The 19,910-nt window shown below is 30.9% G+C and overlaps 4 protein-coding genes across 6 annotated transcripts; 1 reads left to right on the top strand and 3 right to left on the bottom strand.

Annotated features, from left to right (window-relative positions):
- LOC130504139 (protein PELOTA 2-like) lies at positions 1-1,584 on the top strand. Its single transcript, XM_056998731.1, has one exon. It carries the CDS (start codon positions 223-225, stop codon positions 1,522-1,524), a length of 1,302 nt encoding a protein of 433 aa, XP_056854711.1. The 5' UTR covers positions 1-222; the 3' UTR covers positions 1,525-1,584.
- A 7,659-nt stretch (positions 1,585-9,243) lies between these two features.
- On the bottom strand, positions 9,244-10,935 carry LOC108821079 (UDP-glycosyltransferase 75C1). 3 transcript variants are annotated; one of them, XM_018594125.2, is made up of 2 exons: positions 9,898-10,935; positions 9,244-9,787 (listed from the first exon to the last, which is right to left on the bottom strand). In XM_018594125.2, exons 1-2 carry the CDS (start codon positions 10,895-10,897, stop codon positions 9,405-9,407), a joined length of 1,383 nt encoding a protein of 460 aa, XP_018449627.1. In that variant the 5' UTR covers positions 10,898-10,935; the 3' UTR covers positions 9,244-9,404. The 3 variants fall into 3 exon arrangements, with proteins under 3 accessions (XP_018449627.1, XP_018449628.1, XP_018449630.1); XM_018594126.2 differs by having other exon boundaries at positions 9,919-10,933; XM_018594128.2 differs by having other exon boundaries at positions 9,445-9,761; positions 9,919-10,935.
- Positions 10,936-11,422: 487 nt separating this feature from the next.
- On the bottom strand, positions 11,423-12,932 carry LOC108821242 (COP9 signalosome complex subunit 8). Its single transcript, XM_018594289.2, has 5 exons — positions 12,783-12,932; positions 12,604-12,683; positions 12,320-12,501; positions 11,903-12,010; positions 11,423-11,761 (listed from the first exon to the last, which is right to left on the bottom strand). Exons 1-5 carry the CDS (start codon positions 12,864-12,866, stop codon positions 11,622-11,624), a joined length of 594 nt encoding a protein of 197 aa, XP_018449791.1. The 5' UTR covers positions 12,867-12,932; the 3' UTR covers positions 11,423-11,621.
- A 571-nt stretch (positions 12,933-13,503) lies between these two features.
- LOC108819406 (xyloglucan endotransglucosylase/hydrolase protein 15) lies at positions 13,504-14,766 on the bottom strand. The gene is made up of 3 exons (XM_018592437.2): positions 14,393-14,766; positions 14,118-14,311; positions 13,504-14,034 (listed from the first exon to the last, which is right to left on the bottom strand). Exons 1-3 carry the CDS (start codon positions 14,663-14,665, stop codon positions 13,635-13,637), a joined length of 867 nt encoding a protein of 288 aa, XP_018447939.1. The 5' UTR covers positions 14,666-14,766; the 3' UTR covers positions 13,504-13,634.
- Positions 14,767-19,910: the final 5,144 nt, after the last annotated feature.

The raw sequence follows: 19,910 nt of genomic DNA on the forward strand, positions 1-19,910 counted from the left end.
TAAATTGATGTACAAAACAAAACAAAAAGGGGGAAAGGGAATTTCCTTTTTCTTTGACCAAATTAAGCAGAAGAAGGAAAAAAACAAAACTAAGCAGGAGTAGGAAAAAACAAACCTAAAAAGTTATCTATATAAAGAGATTGGTTTTTTTCTACAAAAGAAGAAAAAAACAAAAGTTTCTCTCTGAGGCTCCTTGGTTTAGAAAAAATAAAAGCTTGAAACATGAAAATCCTCCGCAGGGATTTTGTTCGTGATGGACCAGGAAGCGTTAAACTGATGGCAGAGGACTCGGATGATCTCTGGTTTACTTATAACTTAATTTCCCCTGGAGATAGTGTAATGGCTATCACATCGAGAAAGGTTCTGAAAGAGAGAGGAAATTCTGAACGTATAGTTTCTAAACGTATAGACTCTGAACGTATAGTTTCTAAACGTATAGACTCTGAACGTGAAGACTCTGACTCTGACTCTGACTCGGACTCTGATCAACGTGTGGACCCTAAACGTGTATGCGCTAAAAAACGTTTAGACATTAAACGTTTACACGCTAAATTTGACGACTCTAAACCTCTGGTGTCCGAACGTCTAACATTGAAGCTGGAAGTACAAGTTGAGGAGGTAAGCTATGACAAAGAAGGTGCTGTTTTGCGCATACTTGGGACGAACATCCTTGAGAACGAGCACGTACCGCTTGGTGCATACCAGAGTTTGGAGCTCACGCTGAAACGACGTTTTCTATTGAGAAAACAAATATGGGACTCATTGGCTATTGATACACTCAACCAGGCAAAACATCATAAATCCAGTGTTAATTTAGCTGTAGTTCTAATGCAAGAAGGACATGCACAAATCTTCCTTGTCGGCAAAAGTGTGGGTCCACCAATCGAAACATCAATTCCTAATCGTAAGCATGCTGGTTACGAGTCTGCGTTGAAGAAATTCTTTGAGAACGTTGTCCGTGCCTTTGTGAAACACGTTGACTTCAGTATCGTTAGGTGTGTAGTGATCGCAAGTCCTGGCTTTACAAAGGATCAGTTTCATCGCCACTTGTTGTCGGAAGCAGAGAGAAGAAAGTTGAGAGATATTACCGAGAACAAATCACGTATACTTCTGGTGCACGCAAACTCCGGATATAGACATAGCCTTGGAGAGGTTCTGAGTGACCCCAAAGTGATGAAGATGATCCAAGATACAAAAGCGTCAAAAGAAGTGAACGCTCTCAGGGATTTCTTCACCATGTTTGCTAAGGATCCATATCGGGCATGCTACGGACCCAAGCATGTGGAGTTTGCTCATCAACAAAAGGCAATCCAAACACTTCTCATTACAGATGAGCTGTTCAAGAACTCTGACGTGAAAAAAAGGAAGAAGTATGTGGATTTTGTGGAGTCGGTGAAACAATTAGGAGGAGAGGCTTTTATATTTTCTTCGATGCATGTTTCAGGTGAACAACTGGCAAAGCATACTGGAATTGCAGCTCTTCTCAGGTTCCCTTTACCAGATCTCGATGACGTTGAGATGTAAAGATATTGTCGATTTTAGAAAACAATAGGCTTAATTATATAGTAGAATAGGGGAGTTTGATCTAGCTCGATTTTCCTTTTCTGGTTTACAAAAAAAAATATATTAACCATATATATCTATATAATTGCTTAAATTGATTTCAATACGATTCATTCAGTTTTTAACCAAAACTTCAAAATATTTTCTCATAAAATTTTAAGAATTCTATTTTATATGGTTAAAAATCTAATTTACGAAAATATATAAAAACTGATTTTCTAGTTTCTTAAATAAATAAGATAACAGAAAAATAAGCTGTCAACCAAAAAATTAAAAATATTTATTTTTATTATAATTATAATAGCGAAAATAAACTGTTAAATTTAAACAAAATAATATAATCAAACATTCAGATACCAAAGATTATATCATTAAATCACGTACATATATAGACTATTCCTTATATTATTTATTTTACATATAACTACACTACATTATGATAGTATTCAATTAAACACACACTTAAATGAAAATGTTATAATTTGATTAGTTTTAAAATATGAACATGGCTAAGATGATATGCATTAACGACTCGATGTTACCTAGGACAAGATTATCTAAATTTGTTGATATGCTAATGCTAAATTAGCTTCCCTAAACCGTTCTTAGTTACCATATTTTCAATCTCAATTCATGTTAATCTATCGTCTGTTTATCTTAATCGTTCTAATCAGTGTTTTTAAAACCGGAAATATTTGGTTCATGGATCATTGTGGTTCGACTAGGTTCAAACATGTTTCAATCGGGTTTGGTTGGATTAAAGTGAATTTAATGATATTTCATAAATAATATGTATATTTTTATAAAGATAGATCATATAAATAAAATGTTTTAATAGTTGTAATGTTTAGATTTTTTTAAAAATGTCACAAAAGTAATAAATAATTAAATAGTTCAAATCTAAAATCAATACAAAATACACATTCAAACTTTATTCTCGAGATCTTTATCACTCTAATCTCCATCACTTTTTAAAAACATTATATGCACATTAATTAAAAATATATATTTTGAACTAAAAAAAGGTTTTTTATTCTTTTATAAATTATACAAATTTCACAAACGTAAAATTTTCAATTATTAGAGTCTTCAACACAAGTGACCATGAAGTAGAATTTAATTAAAGTGAAAATAGACAAAAATAATATCTTAACGTGAAAATTAAACTTTGCGAGTCTTGTAATTTATGAATTGTAGAGACTTCAAAAGAAAAATACAAGAGATGATACTTTATTAATCTTTCATAAATTATACTTTTACTTTAAAAATTAACTTTTATATTAACAAAACTGTGGTTTATATACGAACTGGAGTTAGGCAGGTTCATTGAATCGCTGGTTTCCGGGTTTTTGACGGTTCGATATACCCGTACTTTTTAAGAGCGGATCAAATTCTAATACTGATTTTATAATATGATGATGGCGAACCAAACCGATAATACAACATAATAACCTACGAATCTTTTATTAGAATCAGTCTTTTTAAAACCGGACCGGCGATCGGACCGGGTTAAACCATGAACTGGACAACAATCTGGGTTGGGTTAATATCAAAATCCAACTAAAATTGAACATGTTAAGATCTTTATTTCGAAATTGTTATATATTTATGTTACAAAGTCGTATTATATTGAAAAAGTGAATATGTTTCAAAATATATAATTTATGAATTATTTTGTTTAATAATTTTGTATGTACATTTTTATATAACTATTTTTAAGCCTAACATATTATCCGGACCCGAGAAATCAAACCAAATTGACTAAAAATACAGGTTCCGTCCGAGTCCAGTAAAATACCAAGTGGGTATTTTTTTGGACCTGCGGGTCATGGTTCGAGTCTTAATCGAGTCTCGGTTCGAGTATGGGTCATGCTCGACCTGATACCTAATATACGCAAATACCTAAAATACCCAAAATGTTTTGCGTATATTAGATATATTTGGGTATTTCAAATATGTATATTGTTTATAGAGTTTTGGGTTTGGTTTTAGGTATAGTTTCGGGTTTTGAATAAAATTTCAAATTTAAAAAAATATATTTTGGGTATCAAGGTAAAACTTTGAGTGTATTTTTTGGTTTCTCAGTTAGATTTCAGATAAAAATTTGGAGGGGAATTTGGTATTTGAATAGTTTTGGATATTTGTTTGGATTTTAGAGTATTTTTGAGTTTTTAGATGTTTCAAATCCTTTTCTTGGGTCTTAAATATCCGGACCCATTGCATATTTAAAAGTTTTGCAATATTTATTTGGGTCTAAATGTGTAGAATCTAAAAGATTCGGACTCAAAAGTTCAATCCATATCCGACCCCAAGATCCGAATACATATTTCTGACTATGGTGAATCACGAGTTAATGAAAATAGGGAAATATGTATTGATAATATTTATTTACATAGTTATAATCGTTATGCAAAATTATTTATACTAGTGAGTTTTTTTTACATCTAACTGTGACATTTTGATGTTAGAATGTTATACGTTTGTATTATTAAAATAAGTCAAAGCATTAAATGTTAGTATGGTAAATTCATACTTCATATATTAATCAGAGAATATAATTGAATTTGTGGATATTTTTTGTTGTGATATCTATACTATTAAAAGAGAAACATTCTAAAAAAATCTACTTGTTGGACCTATTCATTAAAAACTTAATATTTGATATTACCTTAATTAATCACTGAATATGTCAATATTAATAAGATATTGTTTCCTTATTTTACTCCTACAATTTTGGTACCTATTGACTAATTTTGTAATCTGTCGAATCTACTATAATCTGTCTTTGTTATTTTACATATAGATTTCCAAACCATCTCACATGCTCCATCGTCGTCAATTCTAAGTGGGTATAATTAAATTATAAACGGGTCTACATATGAATTCCATTGTTCATACGACAGTACGACACCATCTTACATGAGCCAATGATGCATCTATTAATCCACACATTGCAAAGATTATCAAACTAATATTTTATCTTCTAAGTTTCAACCAAATCGATGGTAGCCATCAAAATAAATTAAAAAATACTAATTTTTGAGAAAATTCATATATTTTTCTATTTGAAAATCTCTCGTGCACATCTCAAATGTAACCAATTACAAAACCTATCACAACAATGTTTACCATTCTAAGTTTTTACCAAACTATTATAACCATCCGAAATGATTTAATATGACGGTGTAACCTTTTTAAAATGATTTTTAATATAATTTTTATTATTCACTAATATTTTCTAGACTTAAATTTGACTCAAAATACGACAGACTCAAAAAATGACAGGTAGTATCGTTTCTGATTCTGATTCAGATTCATATGAAACAAGAAACAATTCAACCAAAATTTTCAAAATTACATTAAAATAACAATATTCCATATTTATAGGAGATAATTAACAAGTAACTCACAAATTTGTGGAAAAAAAAACATTATCCCATCTATATTTATTATAGCAAAATCTATACTATTAACATTTTTTTTTCTAAAAATCTACTATAAAAAATTGTTCGATCCATTTATAATTATTATTTTTGGATACAGATTGATTCTTTTCGTGTCCGGACTTTTCAGGTCCTAGACATTTGAATCCAACTAGATAATTTAAGATTTTCAAATATAAGATGGGTCCGGATTGGTTCGATACTTAAGACTCAAAAACATTCAGAGTACCTGAAAACTCAAAAATACCTACAAATCCAAAAATATTCAAATTCCAAAATTCCAAAATTTTATCCGAAATCTGACCGAGAAACCAAAAAGCACTAAAATTTTATCTGAATACCCAAATTATATTTTAAAATTTGAAATTTTATTCGAATTCCAAAACTATACCTAAAGCCAAACCCAAAACTTTAAAAAATATTTGTAAAAAATATTTGTAATACAGAAAAAAAAATTTTGAAATATGAAAATATACCTAATATACACAAAACATTTTAGGTATTTTTGGTACCTGATCAAATCTCAAACATGATCCATACTCGAACCGAAACGCGCAGATCCAAAAAATACCCATTATGTATTTTACCCCAAACTCAAATCTGAACTAAATCGGTATTTTTAAGGTATTTTTATGTCAATTTTGGATTGGTTTCTCCGGTCTGGAAAATATATCAGACCTAAAAATGTTACATAGAAGTGTACATATAAAAATCTTAAATAAAATAGTTTATAATTTGTACAGTTTGAAACATATTCATTTTTTCTCGGTATAATACAACGTTATAATATAATAATGTATAACAATTTTAAAATACTAATTAATATCAAATTTTGTTTATACTTAACAAGCCCGCGCTTTTTAAGCGCGGATTAAAATCTAGTCTATTTTTTATATCATCTACACTCCTAAAATATCTATAAGTAATAAATAACAGCATTAAGTATCATATAGTTAGAGAAATAAAAGGAAGTACCAAAAATTGTTAATTAAATAAAAGGGTATAATAACATTTTATAGGTTAATTTTTGGGCAATTGTCTCAAATAGTATTTTTAAGTTTTTGTCACAAAATAGCATTCAAAACTAAAATGACCAAAATAACATTTTTTTGTTTTGAAAATTTTAATTTTAATTTTTTATTTTTAACTATTTGAACACATTTCTAAAACCTCACCCCTTAACTCTAAACACTAAGTCTTAGATTAATTAATCCAAGGGTTATCAATGCATATTTACCCTCCAATAAAACTTTTTTTGGTCATTTTCCTCCTTGTGATGCTATTTTGTGACAAAAACTTGGTTGGTGCTATTCTGATCTTTTTTCTAGATTTTTTAGAATGCTTCTATTTTAATTGTATAGATCTTATACCGCTTTCAAAATCTTAATTCTTATCATATTAGTGTAAAGTTTTTTGTATATACAAGTTCATAGGGTTAATATTTGTATAAATCCTATACAAAACCATATAAAAATCAATTTATATGGTATGATTTAAGTTGCATATGTAGTTTGGATATACAAAAATTGGATAAGTGTCATTAATTTGAGATTCTATAAAAAAAGGTGACATCTACTGATCATATATGGTATAGTTTATATTTGCATACATGTAGGTTTTAGTTTAGGTTTTAGAGTATAAGTTTCAAGACCAAATCAACATATAAACTATAAATATTATGATATATGATATATTTAAATAGTATGAAATTTGATTGCTTGATGAGTATGTAAAATGTGATTTTTCGTTTGGTATTATTTCCAAAAACTACACTTCGATATTTTCTGTCAGCGAAATTCTGTCATTGATATGAGTCAATCTATTTATAAAATAGCATATGGCAAATATATTTATGTTATGACCTATTAATATTGCATTCATTTAGTAAAAGGAATAATACAGATGAATATTCAATTAATATACTTAAATTTTAATATATCGTTTACATTTTTAAATATAATTCTCATGGAAATTTCATTTAGTAAATATTTTCTATATAATGAATCGAGATTTCTTACTCACAAGCCAGACCAAAACTTCCCAAAAATATGGCAGTATATTTTTGGCCTAAGTTTAATGAATTAAGGAAAACAATTGTAAACCTATTTTCTATTTCTTATAAGTTTTATCTATTTATTCTTCAGATTTTGTGTTATTTCATTATATTATGTAATTTTTCACTAAACTATTATTTGTTGACTAAAAGTTTTACCAAACTCAAATTATATTATGTAATTCTTAATTCTTTTTGTTTTATTTTATATTTTAGTTGTGTATTTCCATCATTTTTCTAGTATAAGTTAAAGCTTGGTTGTTAAACACAATTTATGAGATAAAAAATTTCGCTGACATGAATTTGATGAAATGCGAAAGACGACAGTGTAACTATTTTTCCGTTTTTAATTAATTTTCTATATAAATCTTTGAAATTTATGTTTTGAATTATATTATATATTTTCACTAAATTATTATATATTAATAGAAATTTAATGTTAAAATTTGATGAGATTAAAAATGAATAATTGAATTAAATAGATTTATGGATTATTATGGGTTTTGTTAATTTAGTTGGTTTAAATATTTAGAAAAATAAAATTTTAGGACAATTAATTAATATTTGAGAAATTATGTTTATGTGCCAAAATTTTAGAAAACCTCTTGATGAGGTGATTTAAGGAGGAGACTTTAATTCGTATTTATATAATGTGTGTATTATAAAAATTGTGACTTTTTAAATAAAATTAAATCATTTACCAAATAAGATATAAAATATTTTATATTGAATATGGCCTTCGAAATTTAGGGCCTACTCTGCGAGTAACAACTAGAAATTATCGTATAATAACGAAAGCACTGAACATTTGTAGTTTGAAAAGGTGGAGTAACAGGTGCTGGTAGTTTATGCTTAGAGTTTGTTTGACTTATGAAGCTAAAGAATCTCCATGGAGTCTTTTGGGAGGATGGAGTTGTAAAACAGAGGAAACGGAGTTCTTGAAGTGTGATCGTACCGTTTTAAATTGGCTGGTTGGTTTCTACTGAACCTGGTCCATACTGATTAATTCTTTTTTTTTCAGGTTTCTGTAAACCTTTTTGCAATCTTGGTTTTACATTTTATTTATTTATTTTTTTGCAACCTTTTTTATGTGTTACAAAAAAAGGTTTTACATTTTATTTTTATTTTTTTGTAACACAGTTTTACATTTTACTTAATAATTATTATTCAATGTTTAAAAGATAGAAAATTGAAATTTGCAGTGAATAGAAAAGTTGGAGAAGAATGAAGAAGAGATTTTTGAACAAAAAGAAAAATGAAGAAGAGACCATATGTTCTCATCTTTCAACACATAGTTTCCTAAACTCTTTATCAAACCTTATACAATCTAAACAGAAGCCAATGGCTCTTCAGTAAATCCTTGAGATTCGAATCCAAGTGTCCATGGAAAACTGTTGATAGAAAAGAAAAAGAGAAAAAAAGGAGGATAAAAAGATTTAGGATTAGTTGGGTTGGATTTCGGGTGGATCGGATTCTAAGTCAGATAGTAATGACATGAATTAGTAAATATGTTTTCTATAGATTCTTTTAGTTATTGTATCAAGATTTTAATTTAAAATTAATTGTAAAATAAAAAGGAAAATGCATAGGTCTATTTGATATTTTTTTCTTGGCCATCTATCTTATTAAAACAGAAACATTCTGTTGGACCTAACATTTATTTTGTAAATTTTTAAATTAAATACACCTTTATACTTTATAGTTAAACCTACATTAAATCACTAATGTTTCTTTCTTTATACTACTATCCATGTTTCCAAACAATATACTTATTTCTTTATACTACTATCAATGTTTCCAAACAATATATTTTTTATACTACTATTAATGTTTCCAAACAATACAATAATTAATCTTATTTACTTTATATCTATCATTTTCTCTTTAAAATTTTGTACAAATGTCATAATTTCATAAATTGCAAAATAATGAACTTTAAAATTTGGATTATAAGATTACAAATTATGAAACTATTACAATTTAAATCCAATTAGATTACATATCGGTTATCCATCAGTTCAATCGGTTAGTCTCAGGTTTTACTGATTTTTTTTTAATATGAATATTTTAGAAACCTAAATTGAATTGTCAGATCTCCGGATTAACCGGTATAATCACAATCAGGTTGAATTTAAAAACACTGATTTAAATGCAAAAATACTTTAAATACACACTCTTTAAAAATTACCAAAATATTTGTTAAGTTATTAGTGAAATTTTTCATCGTAAAATATTTCGCGCTTCCAAAGCGCGGATCAAAGTCTAGTTTGGTCTTATTCTACCATTTGATCCTTCAAATAGTTCTTAAACTCTTTCTTAACCTTATATAATTTAAAAGAAGCCAATCACTCTTCCATAAACCCCTTGAGATTCAAATCCGAGGGTCCACCTTCCTTCGCGGCATCAACGGCCAGCGTCTTCCACCTCGCCGCATTCCTCCTCATCTCATCCCCGTCTCCTCCGCCACCCATCACCTTCTCAAGACACCGTCTCATCTCATCTCCACCCACGAGACCTTCCTCATCTCCCTTCACTCTCACTCCGATCCCCCACACATCCTCCACAAGCTTCGCCGTCGTGCACTGATCCGCGAACTGAGGAAACGCCACCACCGGAACACCGCTCTCCAAGCTCTCCAACGTCGAGTTCCAACCGCAATGAGTCACAAAACACCCCACCGAGGGATGCGCCAAAACCGCCGTCTGAGAACACCATCCCACCACCAAACCTATTAGAATAAATAGGATACCGGTTAACATATTGATTAAACCGGGGTCAATTACTAAATCAGTTACTATAAATGTAAAACCGTATTGTAAGTTAAACCGGGTCAATTACTATTTATTGTTCTAATAAAACCTTTATCATCATCTCCTCTGATCAAATCCACGAAACAGCTCTTCTTCTCTTCATGTTTTGTCTCTTTCACCACCCACAAGAACGGTCTTCCCGTTCCCAACACTCCGCTAGTGAGCGCCTCCATGTGTTTCTCCCACAGACCGTCCCCGTGCGAGCCTAGGGACACGTAGATCACCGACTTCTCCGCCTTCGAGTCTAGCCACTTGATGTAATCCTCGTCCGACGATCGAAAGAGATCGGCTTTGTTATCTGAGGAGGAAACCAACGGTCCGACCGGAATCATTCTGAGTTTCTCGACCGAGGTTAACGCTTCCGGTTCAAGTTCGGAGAACGTGTTTACCAAGACTCTCGGGTTGGACTCCGAGGAGTCCAGAGCCTCGATGTGTTCTCTCAGCGTTACGAGAGCGGAAGGTAACACGTTCGACGGCTGGAGAAACGACGGGAGGTCTCCGGTGGAGAGCGGGGGCAGTTTCGGTAGTTCGATCGGTTCTTGTTCGAAGAGGTGGTTGTGAGAGGCGTTGAAGTAGTAGTAGTAGATGTCGAGTACAGTGGCTGGCTCGATCCAGAGAAGCGTACTCGGCAGGTGAAACTCACGCGCTACTGTAGAAGCCCAAGGGACTAGCACCGAGTAGATAACGCCCGTGAATGTTGGCTCCGTGGCGTCGAGGTTGGATCTGATGATGTCGCTCAGGGCGTCCGAGCCGCGGCGTTTGAACTCGGACATGTAGTTTTTCTGGTCCTCCAAGGACTTGGGACCTTCGTCGAATCCGTCCGAGAACCAGGCGTAGGACAAGCCTTGGGTGGAAGGTGGCTCGCCCATACGGCGGAGAGCTGAGATGGTGGTGGAGTATGTGATGGTTGCTCCGTGGTGGATGAGGCGGTTTGCTAGCTTTAGCGCTGGGTTTATGTGGCCTTGCGCCGGGAAAGTTACAATCAAGTAGTGAGGATGACGGCAACCATTTTTAACGGAGTTGGCCATTTTAGTGTGTTTGAAGATGTCGAAGTTTAAAGGTATGCAAACTCTATTTATAGCAAAACAATTATTTATAGTTAATCAATGATTAAGTATAAAAACGGTATAGGATTATTATGACTAACTAATTGATTAACTTTACACTGTTCTGTCCTGGGACACAACCGGTGGTTGAGAAAATTCTCTCTGTGACGACAGCCAACCGACGCGACAAGTAAGAAGAAGGTATAAATAATAATATCCCAACCTCCACGCCCACCAACCAGACCATTGTGTAATATGACGGGAGATCGCTTCAATACGAAAACTATATCGACAATATTGTTAACTAAGATAAAACCATGTTAAATTAATAAATTACAACAAGTGAAGAGAATTCTCCAAAAGCTGAAAGTAGTGCCGTTGTTTCGAGATCGATTTTCTTAAGTTTGCGAATTCACCAAATTTAAAACGCCTAATAAACAGCGTTATTTCAATTCACTTAGCATGCCCGGTAGATTAGAAGAGAGTCTTTGTGATGAGTCTAACTACTTTTAGCATGCGGAAGATCAATTTAACACGGAAATCAGCTCATCATATCTGTACCAGGGTTTGGTAGATTACAAACTTGTCAAAATAAATCTCCCATAAAAAAAAAAAAAACTGGAACTAGAGCCGTCTCTTGAAACAGAATCTGGTTTGGTCTTTTAAGTTTTCCGCTATCTGAAAACCCTCTAAAAAATAGGAGAGTTTAGTGTTCAAGGTGGAACACATACTCTGTCAAGCGTTGTAGCTTCGATGAATCCACCTTTTGCTCTCTTTTAATCGCTTGCTTCTTCACAGTCACCATTTGAGATGCTGCATCCACTGTCCATCCTTTCTCCACAACATCTGTGCATATCCAACATACAATTATAGATTTCTCATTCCGCAACAAAGGATAACTTTTTTGAGTCTAGTTTCGTTATAAGGATGATTCAGTTGAAATCTGAGAACTGATGAGGGCGAGGAAAATGAAGAAAGAGAGCTTACAAGTAGTGGCATCATCTTGTGTCATGCCTAGGAAAAGAGCCAAATCAGGGATGGTAATTGTGGAGTAGGCAGACAACAAAAGCTGAAACATCCTTTTTGTGTAAACATCTTCAACCAAAACCAGACACAGAAATTGTTAAACACCACCACAAATTGAACAATCAATCAATCTCCTTAAAATAGAATGGAAAAATGTAACACAAATCCGAATATCCGATCAATGTTGGACAAACTCTAACAAGACAAATCCTAAATTAAAAGTCATACAAGATTAATACGACAAGACAGCTAGTCAATCTCAGTCTGTGGATCAAAGTTCAAAACTAGAGAAGAGGAATAAACAAATCACTATACGTTTTGTTTCTACAGTAGACCTCAGCAAGCTTAGTAGTAGCTAAGAGTAGTGAACACAGGTACCTGAGAAGGCAGCAACCATGTCTTTAGCTTCTTGACTCCAATCAAAACCACGAATAGCTTCATAGACACCAGCGTAGTCATGTGTCCAGAGCTTCTGACCAATCCTCCAAGCAGCAGCAACTTCAGGCTTGCTCTCCTTCACACTCGTAGGTATTGTTTTCCATAGAAAACGTGCACTATCACTGCATGATATTCCAGATTTAGACAAACAAGCAACTTTAAGGAGAGCAATGAATCATAACTTTAATATAATCAAAAAGAAGACAAGTTTAATTTTAACCGACCAATCGTCAACGAAGAAGTGACCGAGGAGATGGATTGCGTAAGGCCAGTCTTCCTGGAATGAGATTCCTTCCGCAGCAACCTATTTGATTATTTATACTCACGAAATCAACTCTTAAGATTATAACCCTAGCGAACCCCCCCAGTAACATTGATAACAGAGAGAGAAAAAATTGGGAACCTGGAGCATGAGACTATCGCAGATGTCAGCGATTTTATCAAAGGACTTGACGGCTAAAGCTTCCGTAACAGGAGATAGATCCATGACTGCCTACTCGGGGAGACGATCGATCGTCCTTCACAAACCCCACTGCAAGGAAAAAAAAAACAAATTGTTCTCTCTCTACATGGTTTTATTTAAAACCTTTTCGAAACGGTTTACTTTTAACCGATCCTAACCCAATTTAAACCGTCTCAAAAAGTTGAAACTAAACCAAAGTTATATACTATACCATGGCGTGGATATATGAACTATGGAGCAACTACAGTAGAGCGATTAGGAAACATGGGAAGACAATTAAGCATTGTATTGTAGTACTCACTTTAAATCATTGTTATCCTCAGAACTTCATGTTTCTGTAATATCACTTAAATTCAACAGAACATACAAGTTATATGAAATTGCGAGTCAAATCTATTTAACATAAAATAAAATGTAATTTGATACAAAACAAAACAACAACGCTAAGACTAAGACTGATTTAACTTTCAAAAGCAGTGGACATCATCGTAATTAAGAGTCTTGTTCCTCCAAAACAAAAGTAGCAAGTGCGAGTCTATAAGCACAAGATCTTAGGTTTCTAACCAAAAGCAGTGGCTGTTAAATGTTTACTACACATGTTTGTTTGTTTGTGATCTTTCTGTCTTCTGTAACTTAATATTCGGTTGTTTATACTTTAAAGTTTAAACGCAGTTAGGAGATTTATTGACCTTGAGAATGTACAACGGAAGAATAACAGAGAACAAAGCAAATCTTATAACTCAAAGGAGGAATTGCAACAAGCACACACACAATCATATTGGATGATTTCCCTCAGACTCTTGACCTCCTGCACTCAGGAGGGAATCCTCTAGGGAACCTTTTGAGATCAGAGCAATAATTATAGATCATGAAGTACTTCTGCACCCATCTGAGCCTCCTCCTGCCATATGCATTGAGCTCATTTGCCGTTTGCATCTCACTATCACTTAAAGAAGTCTTGAATTTGGGATCACAGCCTGAAGAAACAGTGCAAGCCGCAGCGTTGAATCCTCTGTAGTAAGCTGTGAAAGGAGCCTTGGACCAGTCAGTCTTTACAAGACCACCTCTCGTGGCCCAGTCATCTGCATTCCACAGGCTCGAGTAGATCCTCATTGGTTGGTTCTTTGGGAACGGAACACCAAGCCTCTCTGCATTGTTGAACACTCTTATAGGCAAATTGTCCACCAAGAATCTGCACAAAGAGAAGAGTAAGAAACTCAAGATCTTCGTTTATTCAGTGCATTTATAGAAACAAAGTGTTGAATTATTAATTACATGATGTGTTGAGGTCTCCAGACAATAGAGTAAGTGTGGAAGTTCTTGGTTGGATCGAACCAAAGATAAAACTGTTGTTCTCTGTTGCCTTTCCCTTGAGCAAAGACGTTGGTGTGAAGAACATAAGGCTTACCTGTCTCGTTTCCTAGAAACTCGAAATCTATCTCATCATGTGTTGCTCCTTGCGACGACAACTGCAAAAAATTAATTTAGAAAATATTTAGAAAAAGTTTGTTCATGTTTTTGTTAAACAGTGCGAGTTTTGAGAGCTTTACGTAGTAAGCAGTGACGGTGCCGGCTGAGTTTCCGGCGACGAGTTTGAGCTGCATATCGATCCGTCCGAATAGATACTCTTTCTTGGATTTGAACCCCGATCCGGAAACCCTGTCCAGAGACAGGGACAACATGTTTCCTCCGTTGAAGATTTTACCCCTGTGGTCACCCCACGTGAGGTCGAACTCGTCGAAGAAGTTGCCTGAGTAGGCTGAACCGAACATCATTACCAGCAGAACAGCTGCCACGACGGTGAGGCTCCAGCTTCGTCCCATTTGGGTTTAGATGATAGAAATGAGATTTAGTAAGATTTGAAAGTAAGTTGAGAAGATGATGAGAGATATATGTTTTAGTGTGAGATGGCTTTTGAGAAGAGGATATGAATATCTATTTATATAGCTGGAGCCTGAAGAAGTCTTGGGAAGCTAACTTATCTACAGTTTTTAATACTTACACACTCTATGATTTGTTTGATTCACTGTTACAAATGGTTGATGCAAAGTCCATCATTGGTCTCTACGGATCTAAGTTGATGAAGTATTGTTTGAATGCCATGATGGATTTGCATGTGTAGTAGTAGTAAACTCAACAGGTTAGACCGAAAGTTTATAGACCAGTTACTAATAATGTATCATCATTTTCTGAAATGTCATGTCTTTTTGTAGATATGTTTCTTATACAAATTATACATGAACGCTGCAGATTAGACTTCAAAATGGGAACTAACACCACTGTTCTACCATAGTGTTGGACAAATTTTTGTAGATGTGAATGAATTGACTTTTGAGTTTGAGGATACAGTTGAGATCGGATCATTTGTGAAACTATCCTAGTTACTTATGGAGTTCTTTGAGGGCTTCTTCAAATGTTTATTGCATTATTTATACTATTATTTAAGAAATGGTTTTGTTTATTTGTCAGTTTCTCTATAGTATTAGGTGAATTTACTTATTTGTTTTTTATTGTTTATTTGTCATATTTTCTATAATTTAAAATAATTTGTTTATTTTTTATTTTTTTATACTTTTCTTATTTTCGATACTCTCTGTAATTTAGGTTATTTATTTATTTGTCATATTTTTAATTATTGGTAATTTTATTTACTTATCACCTTTATAAATAATTTTAGGTGGTAACTTTAATGTATTTTAATTTCCATGTTCTCTGTAATTTTATATTATTTTGCTTATTTAACATATTTTATTATTTTTAGAATCTTAGTTCTCATATTACATGATTTAGATTGAGTTATTAGTTTTAATAAATAACTTTTTGAATTGCTAGTATTTCTTGTAGTCTCATGAAAGCCGAGTATATAGGATATGAATGGATTTACTTGTTGTACTGAAAGGAAAATATGCCTTTTTAAAAAAACCTTATTGAATTGTTACTTTTTAAACATTTGTATTGATTATTTAATAATATTTTTGTTATATTTAAAGATAAATTATTATTAACGAGTATTATCAAACTTTAGCATTAATTTATATTTTTATCTTATTTTTATTTTAGTAATATTAAATCGTTTCATATTTTTTTATTTATTATTTTTAGAAAGATTTTTTGTTCTTTTTTATGCCACCAAATTATCTTACCAATTGAAACAATACAATTCTCTTGTTGTATTAAAAACATACTTATTCTGTTATTATAAATTATTAATAAACTTTTTTGGTTATTACAATGCATGATATGTTTACATGTGTGGTTTAGTGGTTAACTAGATTACGTTAAAATAAAAAAAATTGAAAACTAGATTTTACAAGTAGCAAACCATTATATATGTTACGTTAAAATAGAAAACTAGATTTTAACAAGCCACATCTGTGCAGATATTTCCATTTAATATAAGTGTTTGATATTATTACAAATGTTTTAAATATGTAATTTTTATTTTAGTGTTATATATTGTGTAACTATATGATATTATCATTTATATTTTCTAAATTTTACTTTGTTACTAATTTTTATTACTTAATAATATATTTTCAAAAATATGAAGTAATCATATAGAGAACCTCCTTCAAAAAAATATTTTTAGTTTAATTCATATATTTTGCATATAATATATTTTAAACTTTATTTATTTACATTACATAAAAGAAATATGTTTAAGATAATTTATACTTACACGTGTGTGTTTAAGAAATATACTTTAACATATATCATTTTAGTATTTTACGGGATTTATAATAAAAAATCATTTTTTGGTTTAAATATTATAACCTTAGTATTTTAGTAAATTTTATTAATATAGGATATTTTTTGATGTAATGATATTAAGTTTTTATTTTTTTAAATTAGACTTCAGATATTAGATTGGTTTAATTTTTACAACATGTATAGTTATTTTCCTTGGTGCATTTTAAAAAATTATTCTTTATTATCTATGATTTTATCTTTTTGTAAATTTGAAATATTATCATTTTGAGTTTGAATATTTATTTTCAAAATTTATATTTTTTGTTAAGAAAACTTTAAAAAATTACACAACTATTTTTGAGTTTGGAACATTACATGAGTTTTGATTTTTTGATATTATTTTATAAAAAATTCGAATTTTAATTAAAATTTTTAAAAACAATTCTCAACAGATTTTATAACTAAATTAAAATAAATTTATAATTAAATTTTTTTATTTTTAAATATTTTAAATGAATTACTAAAATTTCAAAGTTCTCTAATAATATATTTTTAAATAGTATATGAGCTAAAGGTTATTATATACTATTTATTTTTGTATGTAAACATTTTAAACAACATATTGTAGAGATTTTTATAATAAATAGAAAGATAATATATAGTTGTAGATATAAAAGTTCAACATATGTTAATACATTTATTTTGTATAAAAATATTATATAATTTAAAAAATTTAACTCATTTAATGATGATTGATAATTTATTTAAATGAATTTTTAAAAAAACTAATTTTTTAATTTACCTATTTAATATAGTTTTGCAATATTTAGTTCATATAGCACTGCTATTTTTATATAATACAGAATATAATTATAGAATTCATAAGGAATAGTATAATTTTTTATTTTCTTATTTTAGAATAAAAATTTAGTTAACATTGATTTATAATAATATTATATTACGAGTTATGAAATTTTTACTGTGTTATTTTAGAAAAAATATTTAAAATTTTAATTAAGATTTTGTTAGATTTTTCTCAATAAATTTTGTTATAATTAAAATAAAATAAATTTCAAATTTTATAGATGTTTTATTATAAAAAGAAATAATCAAATATGTCATATTAATTATTTCTTTAAGCGATCCTACAATGATTTGTTAATAGTAGATAAAAATATGATTATAAATTAATAAATTAGAAGGTAAATTAATATTTTGATTAATTTAATATTTGAAACTAATTAACTAATTAAGATTATAATTCAAAAATTATGTTAAAATTTGATTTAATTGAATATATATTAATTCACAAAAGACGTAGAACATCATCTAATCTGATGTCATCATTAGCAATTTAGTATTTCTCATGAAAGCCGAATAAATATGATATGATCGGAATTTTTAACTTTTATAATGAAGGGAAAATAGAGAGAATGAAAGCTGTCTAAAAGAAAGACAACAAAAAGAGTATGTGAGACAGTGAGAGTACTTGGTGACTAGTGAGTACGACGTAATCACTCAGTGGATAGCTGTTGCCAGCTCTTCTGCTTCACCAATTAAACCTCGAGCCACCTTTGCATTTATCTTTTATATTACTTTTACCTTTTTTTCAATCTACATTGAAATGGATCACCAAAACATTTGTCTTTTAAATTCTTTCTCAATTAAAAATGATTTTGTAAACTTTTACACATTAAAATCTAATTTTTCTTGTTATTTCCAGTTTAGTTTTAATTAGTTATAATTTTATATGTTTTCCGATAAAGTTCTACAAACCATATTTTACATTATAACATATGATAAAAAATGCATTAAGTGAAATCTAAGCATTAATCTAAAACCAAAAAGTTATAACATCCTTCTTTTAGTTATACAGGAAATATATATATTTATATAAAGTTTGAAAAATTAGTAGTAATAGCATGCCGTTTAGATACATATTTGGATTCAGATGAGCACTTTTAGATTTTTGAATTATTGAGTCCCACCTCGTAGGCTCCTCTCCACTCAGGTTGTACATATATTTTGGTCGGATTCAGTTAATAATTTTTCGGTTTTAGATAATTTTATAACCTTTTTGAGCAATATTTTATTTTTACATATTGGATCAAAATGATAATATAAATCTGATTATTTTTGAAATAATTTATTTTAAATTTTAAATATTCATTTTGGATGCTAATTTGGATCGTCAAGATCAGATTTTTTTTTTAATTTCTTCTGGGTACCGCTATACAAAATACGTTTAAGCAGTTTTACAATTTAGTTCGGATTTCGGGTACAATTACAAATGCCTAAATTAATATTTTATTTAAGGAAGGGGATACGACTTTTTTTTGGCTAAGAAGGGGATACAAAATTCAAATCAATCAAACCCATTATGTTGCTATAAAGACGAGGACACATGTTTATGGAGAACCATAAATGATTAGTTCATGCCTCTTGTTTTAGGCTCTAATTACGGATTCTCCATTCTGCAGATTGCTAGAGCTTTCCCATGCATTAAAAATTGAAATCAATCAAACCCACTGTTCTGTATAACTGTATTTAACTCTCTTCTTATAAAAAGCTTATAACTTCTTGGAAATGAGAAAGTGAACAAAACTAAAAGGCAAAGAACGAATGGGGTGACAAGCTGGCATGGAAATGGTGTCTCTCTGTCCTTTGGATTTATATCTCGTCTCAGTTTTGCCACGTATCACCTCCCTCGTACCTTCTTCACGTGTGACTGTGACCTAGCGTTCTCTTCGATCTCTATCTTCCAGCCGCATGGGCATGCCCATCAAGTAAAACTTGTTAGAAAGCTGGTTGTATATTCAAGAATATAACGATACTCACTTCACATTTCCAAACAAATGTCTTGAGAAAGTAGAAACTATAAATGAATAACAATTAGCGTCTTACATAAATTGCCTTAATCAACATTTACTTACTTTTAAGTTACAAAAAAAAAACATTTACTTACTTTTCCATTTAGCAGTTTACTATTTTCCCTTTAGCATATGTAACATTTCATAGGTTTGTTAATAAACATCAAATACACGAAAAAGGCACACGAACTGCTTTGTGTGAGGCCATTGGATAAATTATTTCCAAACTGTAAATTGTAGTAGGCCAATGGAGTATTAATTCATAGAGCATATAAAATTTCATGCATGACGGGTGGATTTTGTTTGAATGTGGGCATTTAAAGAGGCAACACATTCTGGTTATTAAAAAAATTATGTGCAATTTAAAAATTATATGGTTCCTGAAATAAATAAATGAATAGATAGCTGGCAAATAGAGGAATATGGATAAGTTGGTGTGGTGTGGTGTGGTCCAATCAAATCCTTCTCAACTCGAAATGCATGCAGATTCATGGAATTGGCAAGTATT

Source organism: Raphanus sativus, unplaced genomic scaffold (assembly GCF_000801105.2).
Source record: "Raphanus sativus cultivar WK10039 unplaced genomic scaffold, ASM80110v3 Scaffold1375, whole genome shotgun sequence".
NCBI lineage: Eukaryota > Viridiplantae > Streptophyta > Magnoliopsida > Brassicales > Brassicaceae > Raphanus > Raphanus sativus.

Excerpts from the sequence above, each read along its gene's own strand:
- LOC130504139 (XM_056998731.1), top strand. The coding sequence starts at position 223 with ATGAAAATCCTCCGCAGGGATTTTGTTCGTGATGGACCAGGAAGCGTT.
- LOC108821079 (XM_018594125.2), bottom strand. The coding sequence starts at position 10,897 with ATGGCCAACTCCGTTAAAAATGGTTGCCGTCATCCTCACTACTTGATT. Across the intron at positions 9,788-9,897 it reads TTTTATTAGAACAATAAATA|GTTTGGTGGTGGGATGGTGT; the intron begins GTAATTGACCCG and ends TTATTCTAATAG.
- LOC108821242 (XM_018594289.2), bottom strand. The coding sequence starts at position 12,866 with ATGGATCTATCTCCTGTTACGGAAGCTTTAGCCGTCAAGTCCTTTGAT. Across the intron at positions 12,684-12,782 it reads GCGATAGTCTCATGCTCCAG|GTTGCTGCGGAAGGAATCTC; the intron begins GTTCCCAATTTT and ends ATAATCAAATAG. Across the intron at positions 11,762-11,902 it reads ACAAGATGATGCCACTACTT|ATGTTGTGGAGAAAGGATGG; the intron begins GTAAGCTCTCTT and ends GGATATGCACAG.
- LOC108819406 (XM_018592437.2), bottom strand. The coding sequence starts at position 14,665 with ATGGGACGAAGCTGGAGCCTCACCGTCGTGGCAGCTGTTCTGCTGGTA. Across the intron at positions 14,312-14,392 it reads GCACCGTCACTGCTTACTAC|TTGTCGTCGCAAGGAGCAAC; the intron begins GTAAAGCTCTCA and ends AATTTTTTGCAG. Across the intron at positions 14,035-14,117 it reads TGGAGACCTCAACACATCAT|ATTCTTGGTGGACAATTTGC; the intron begins GTAATTAATAAT and ends CTCTTTGTGCAG.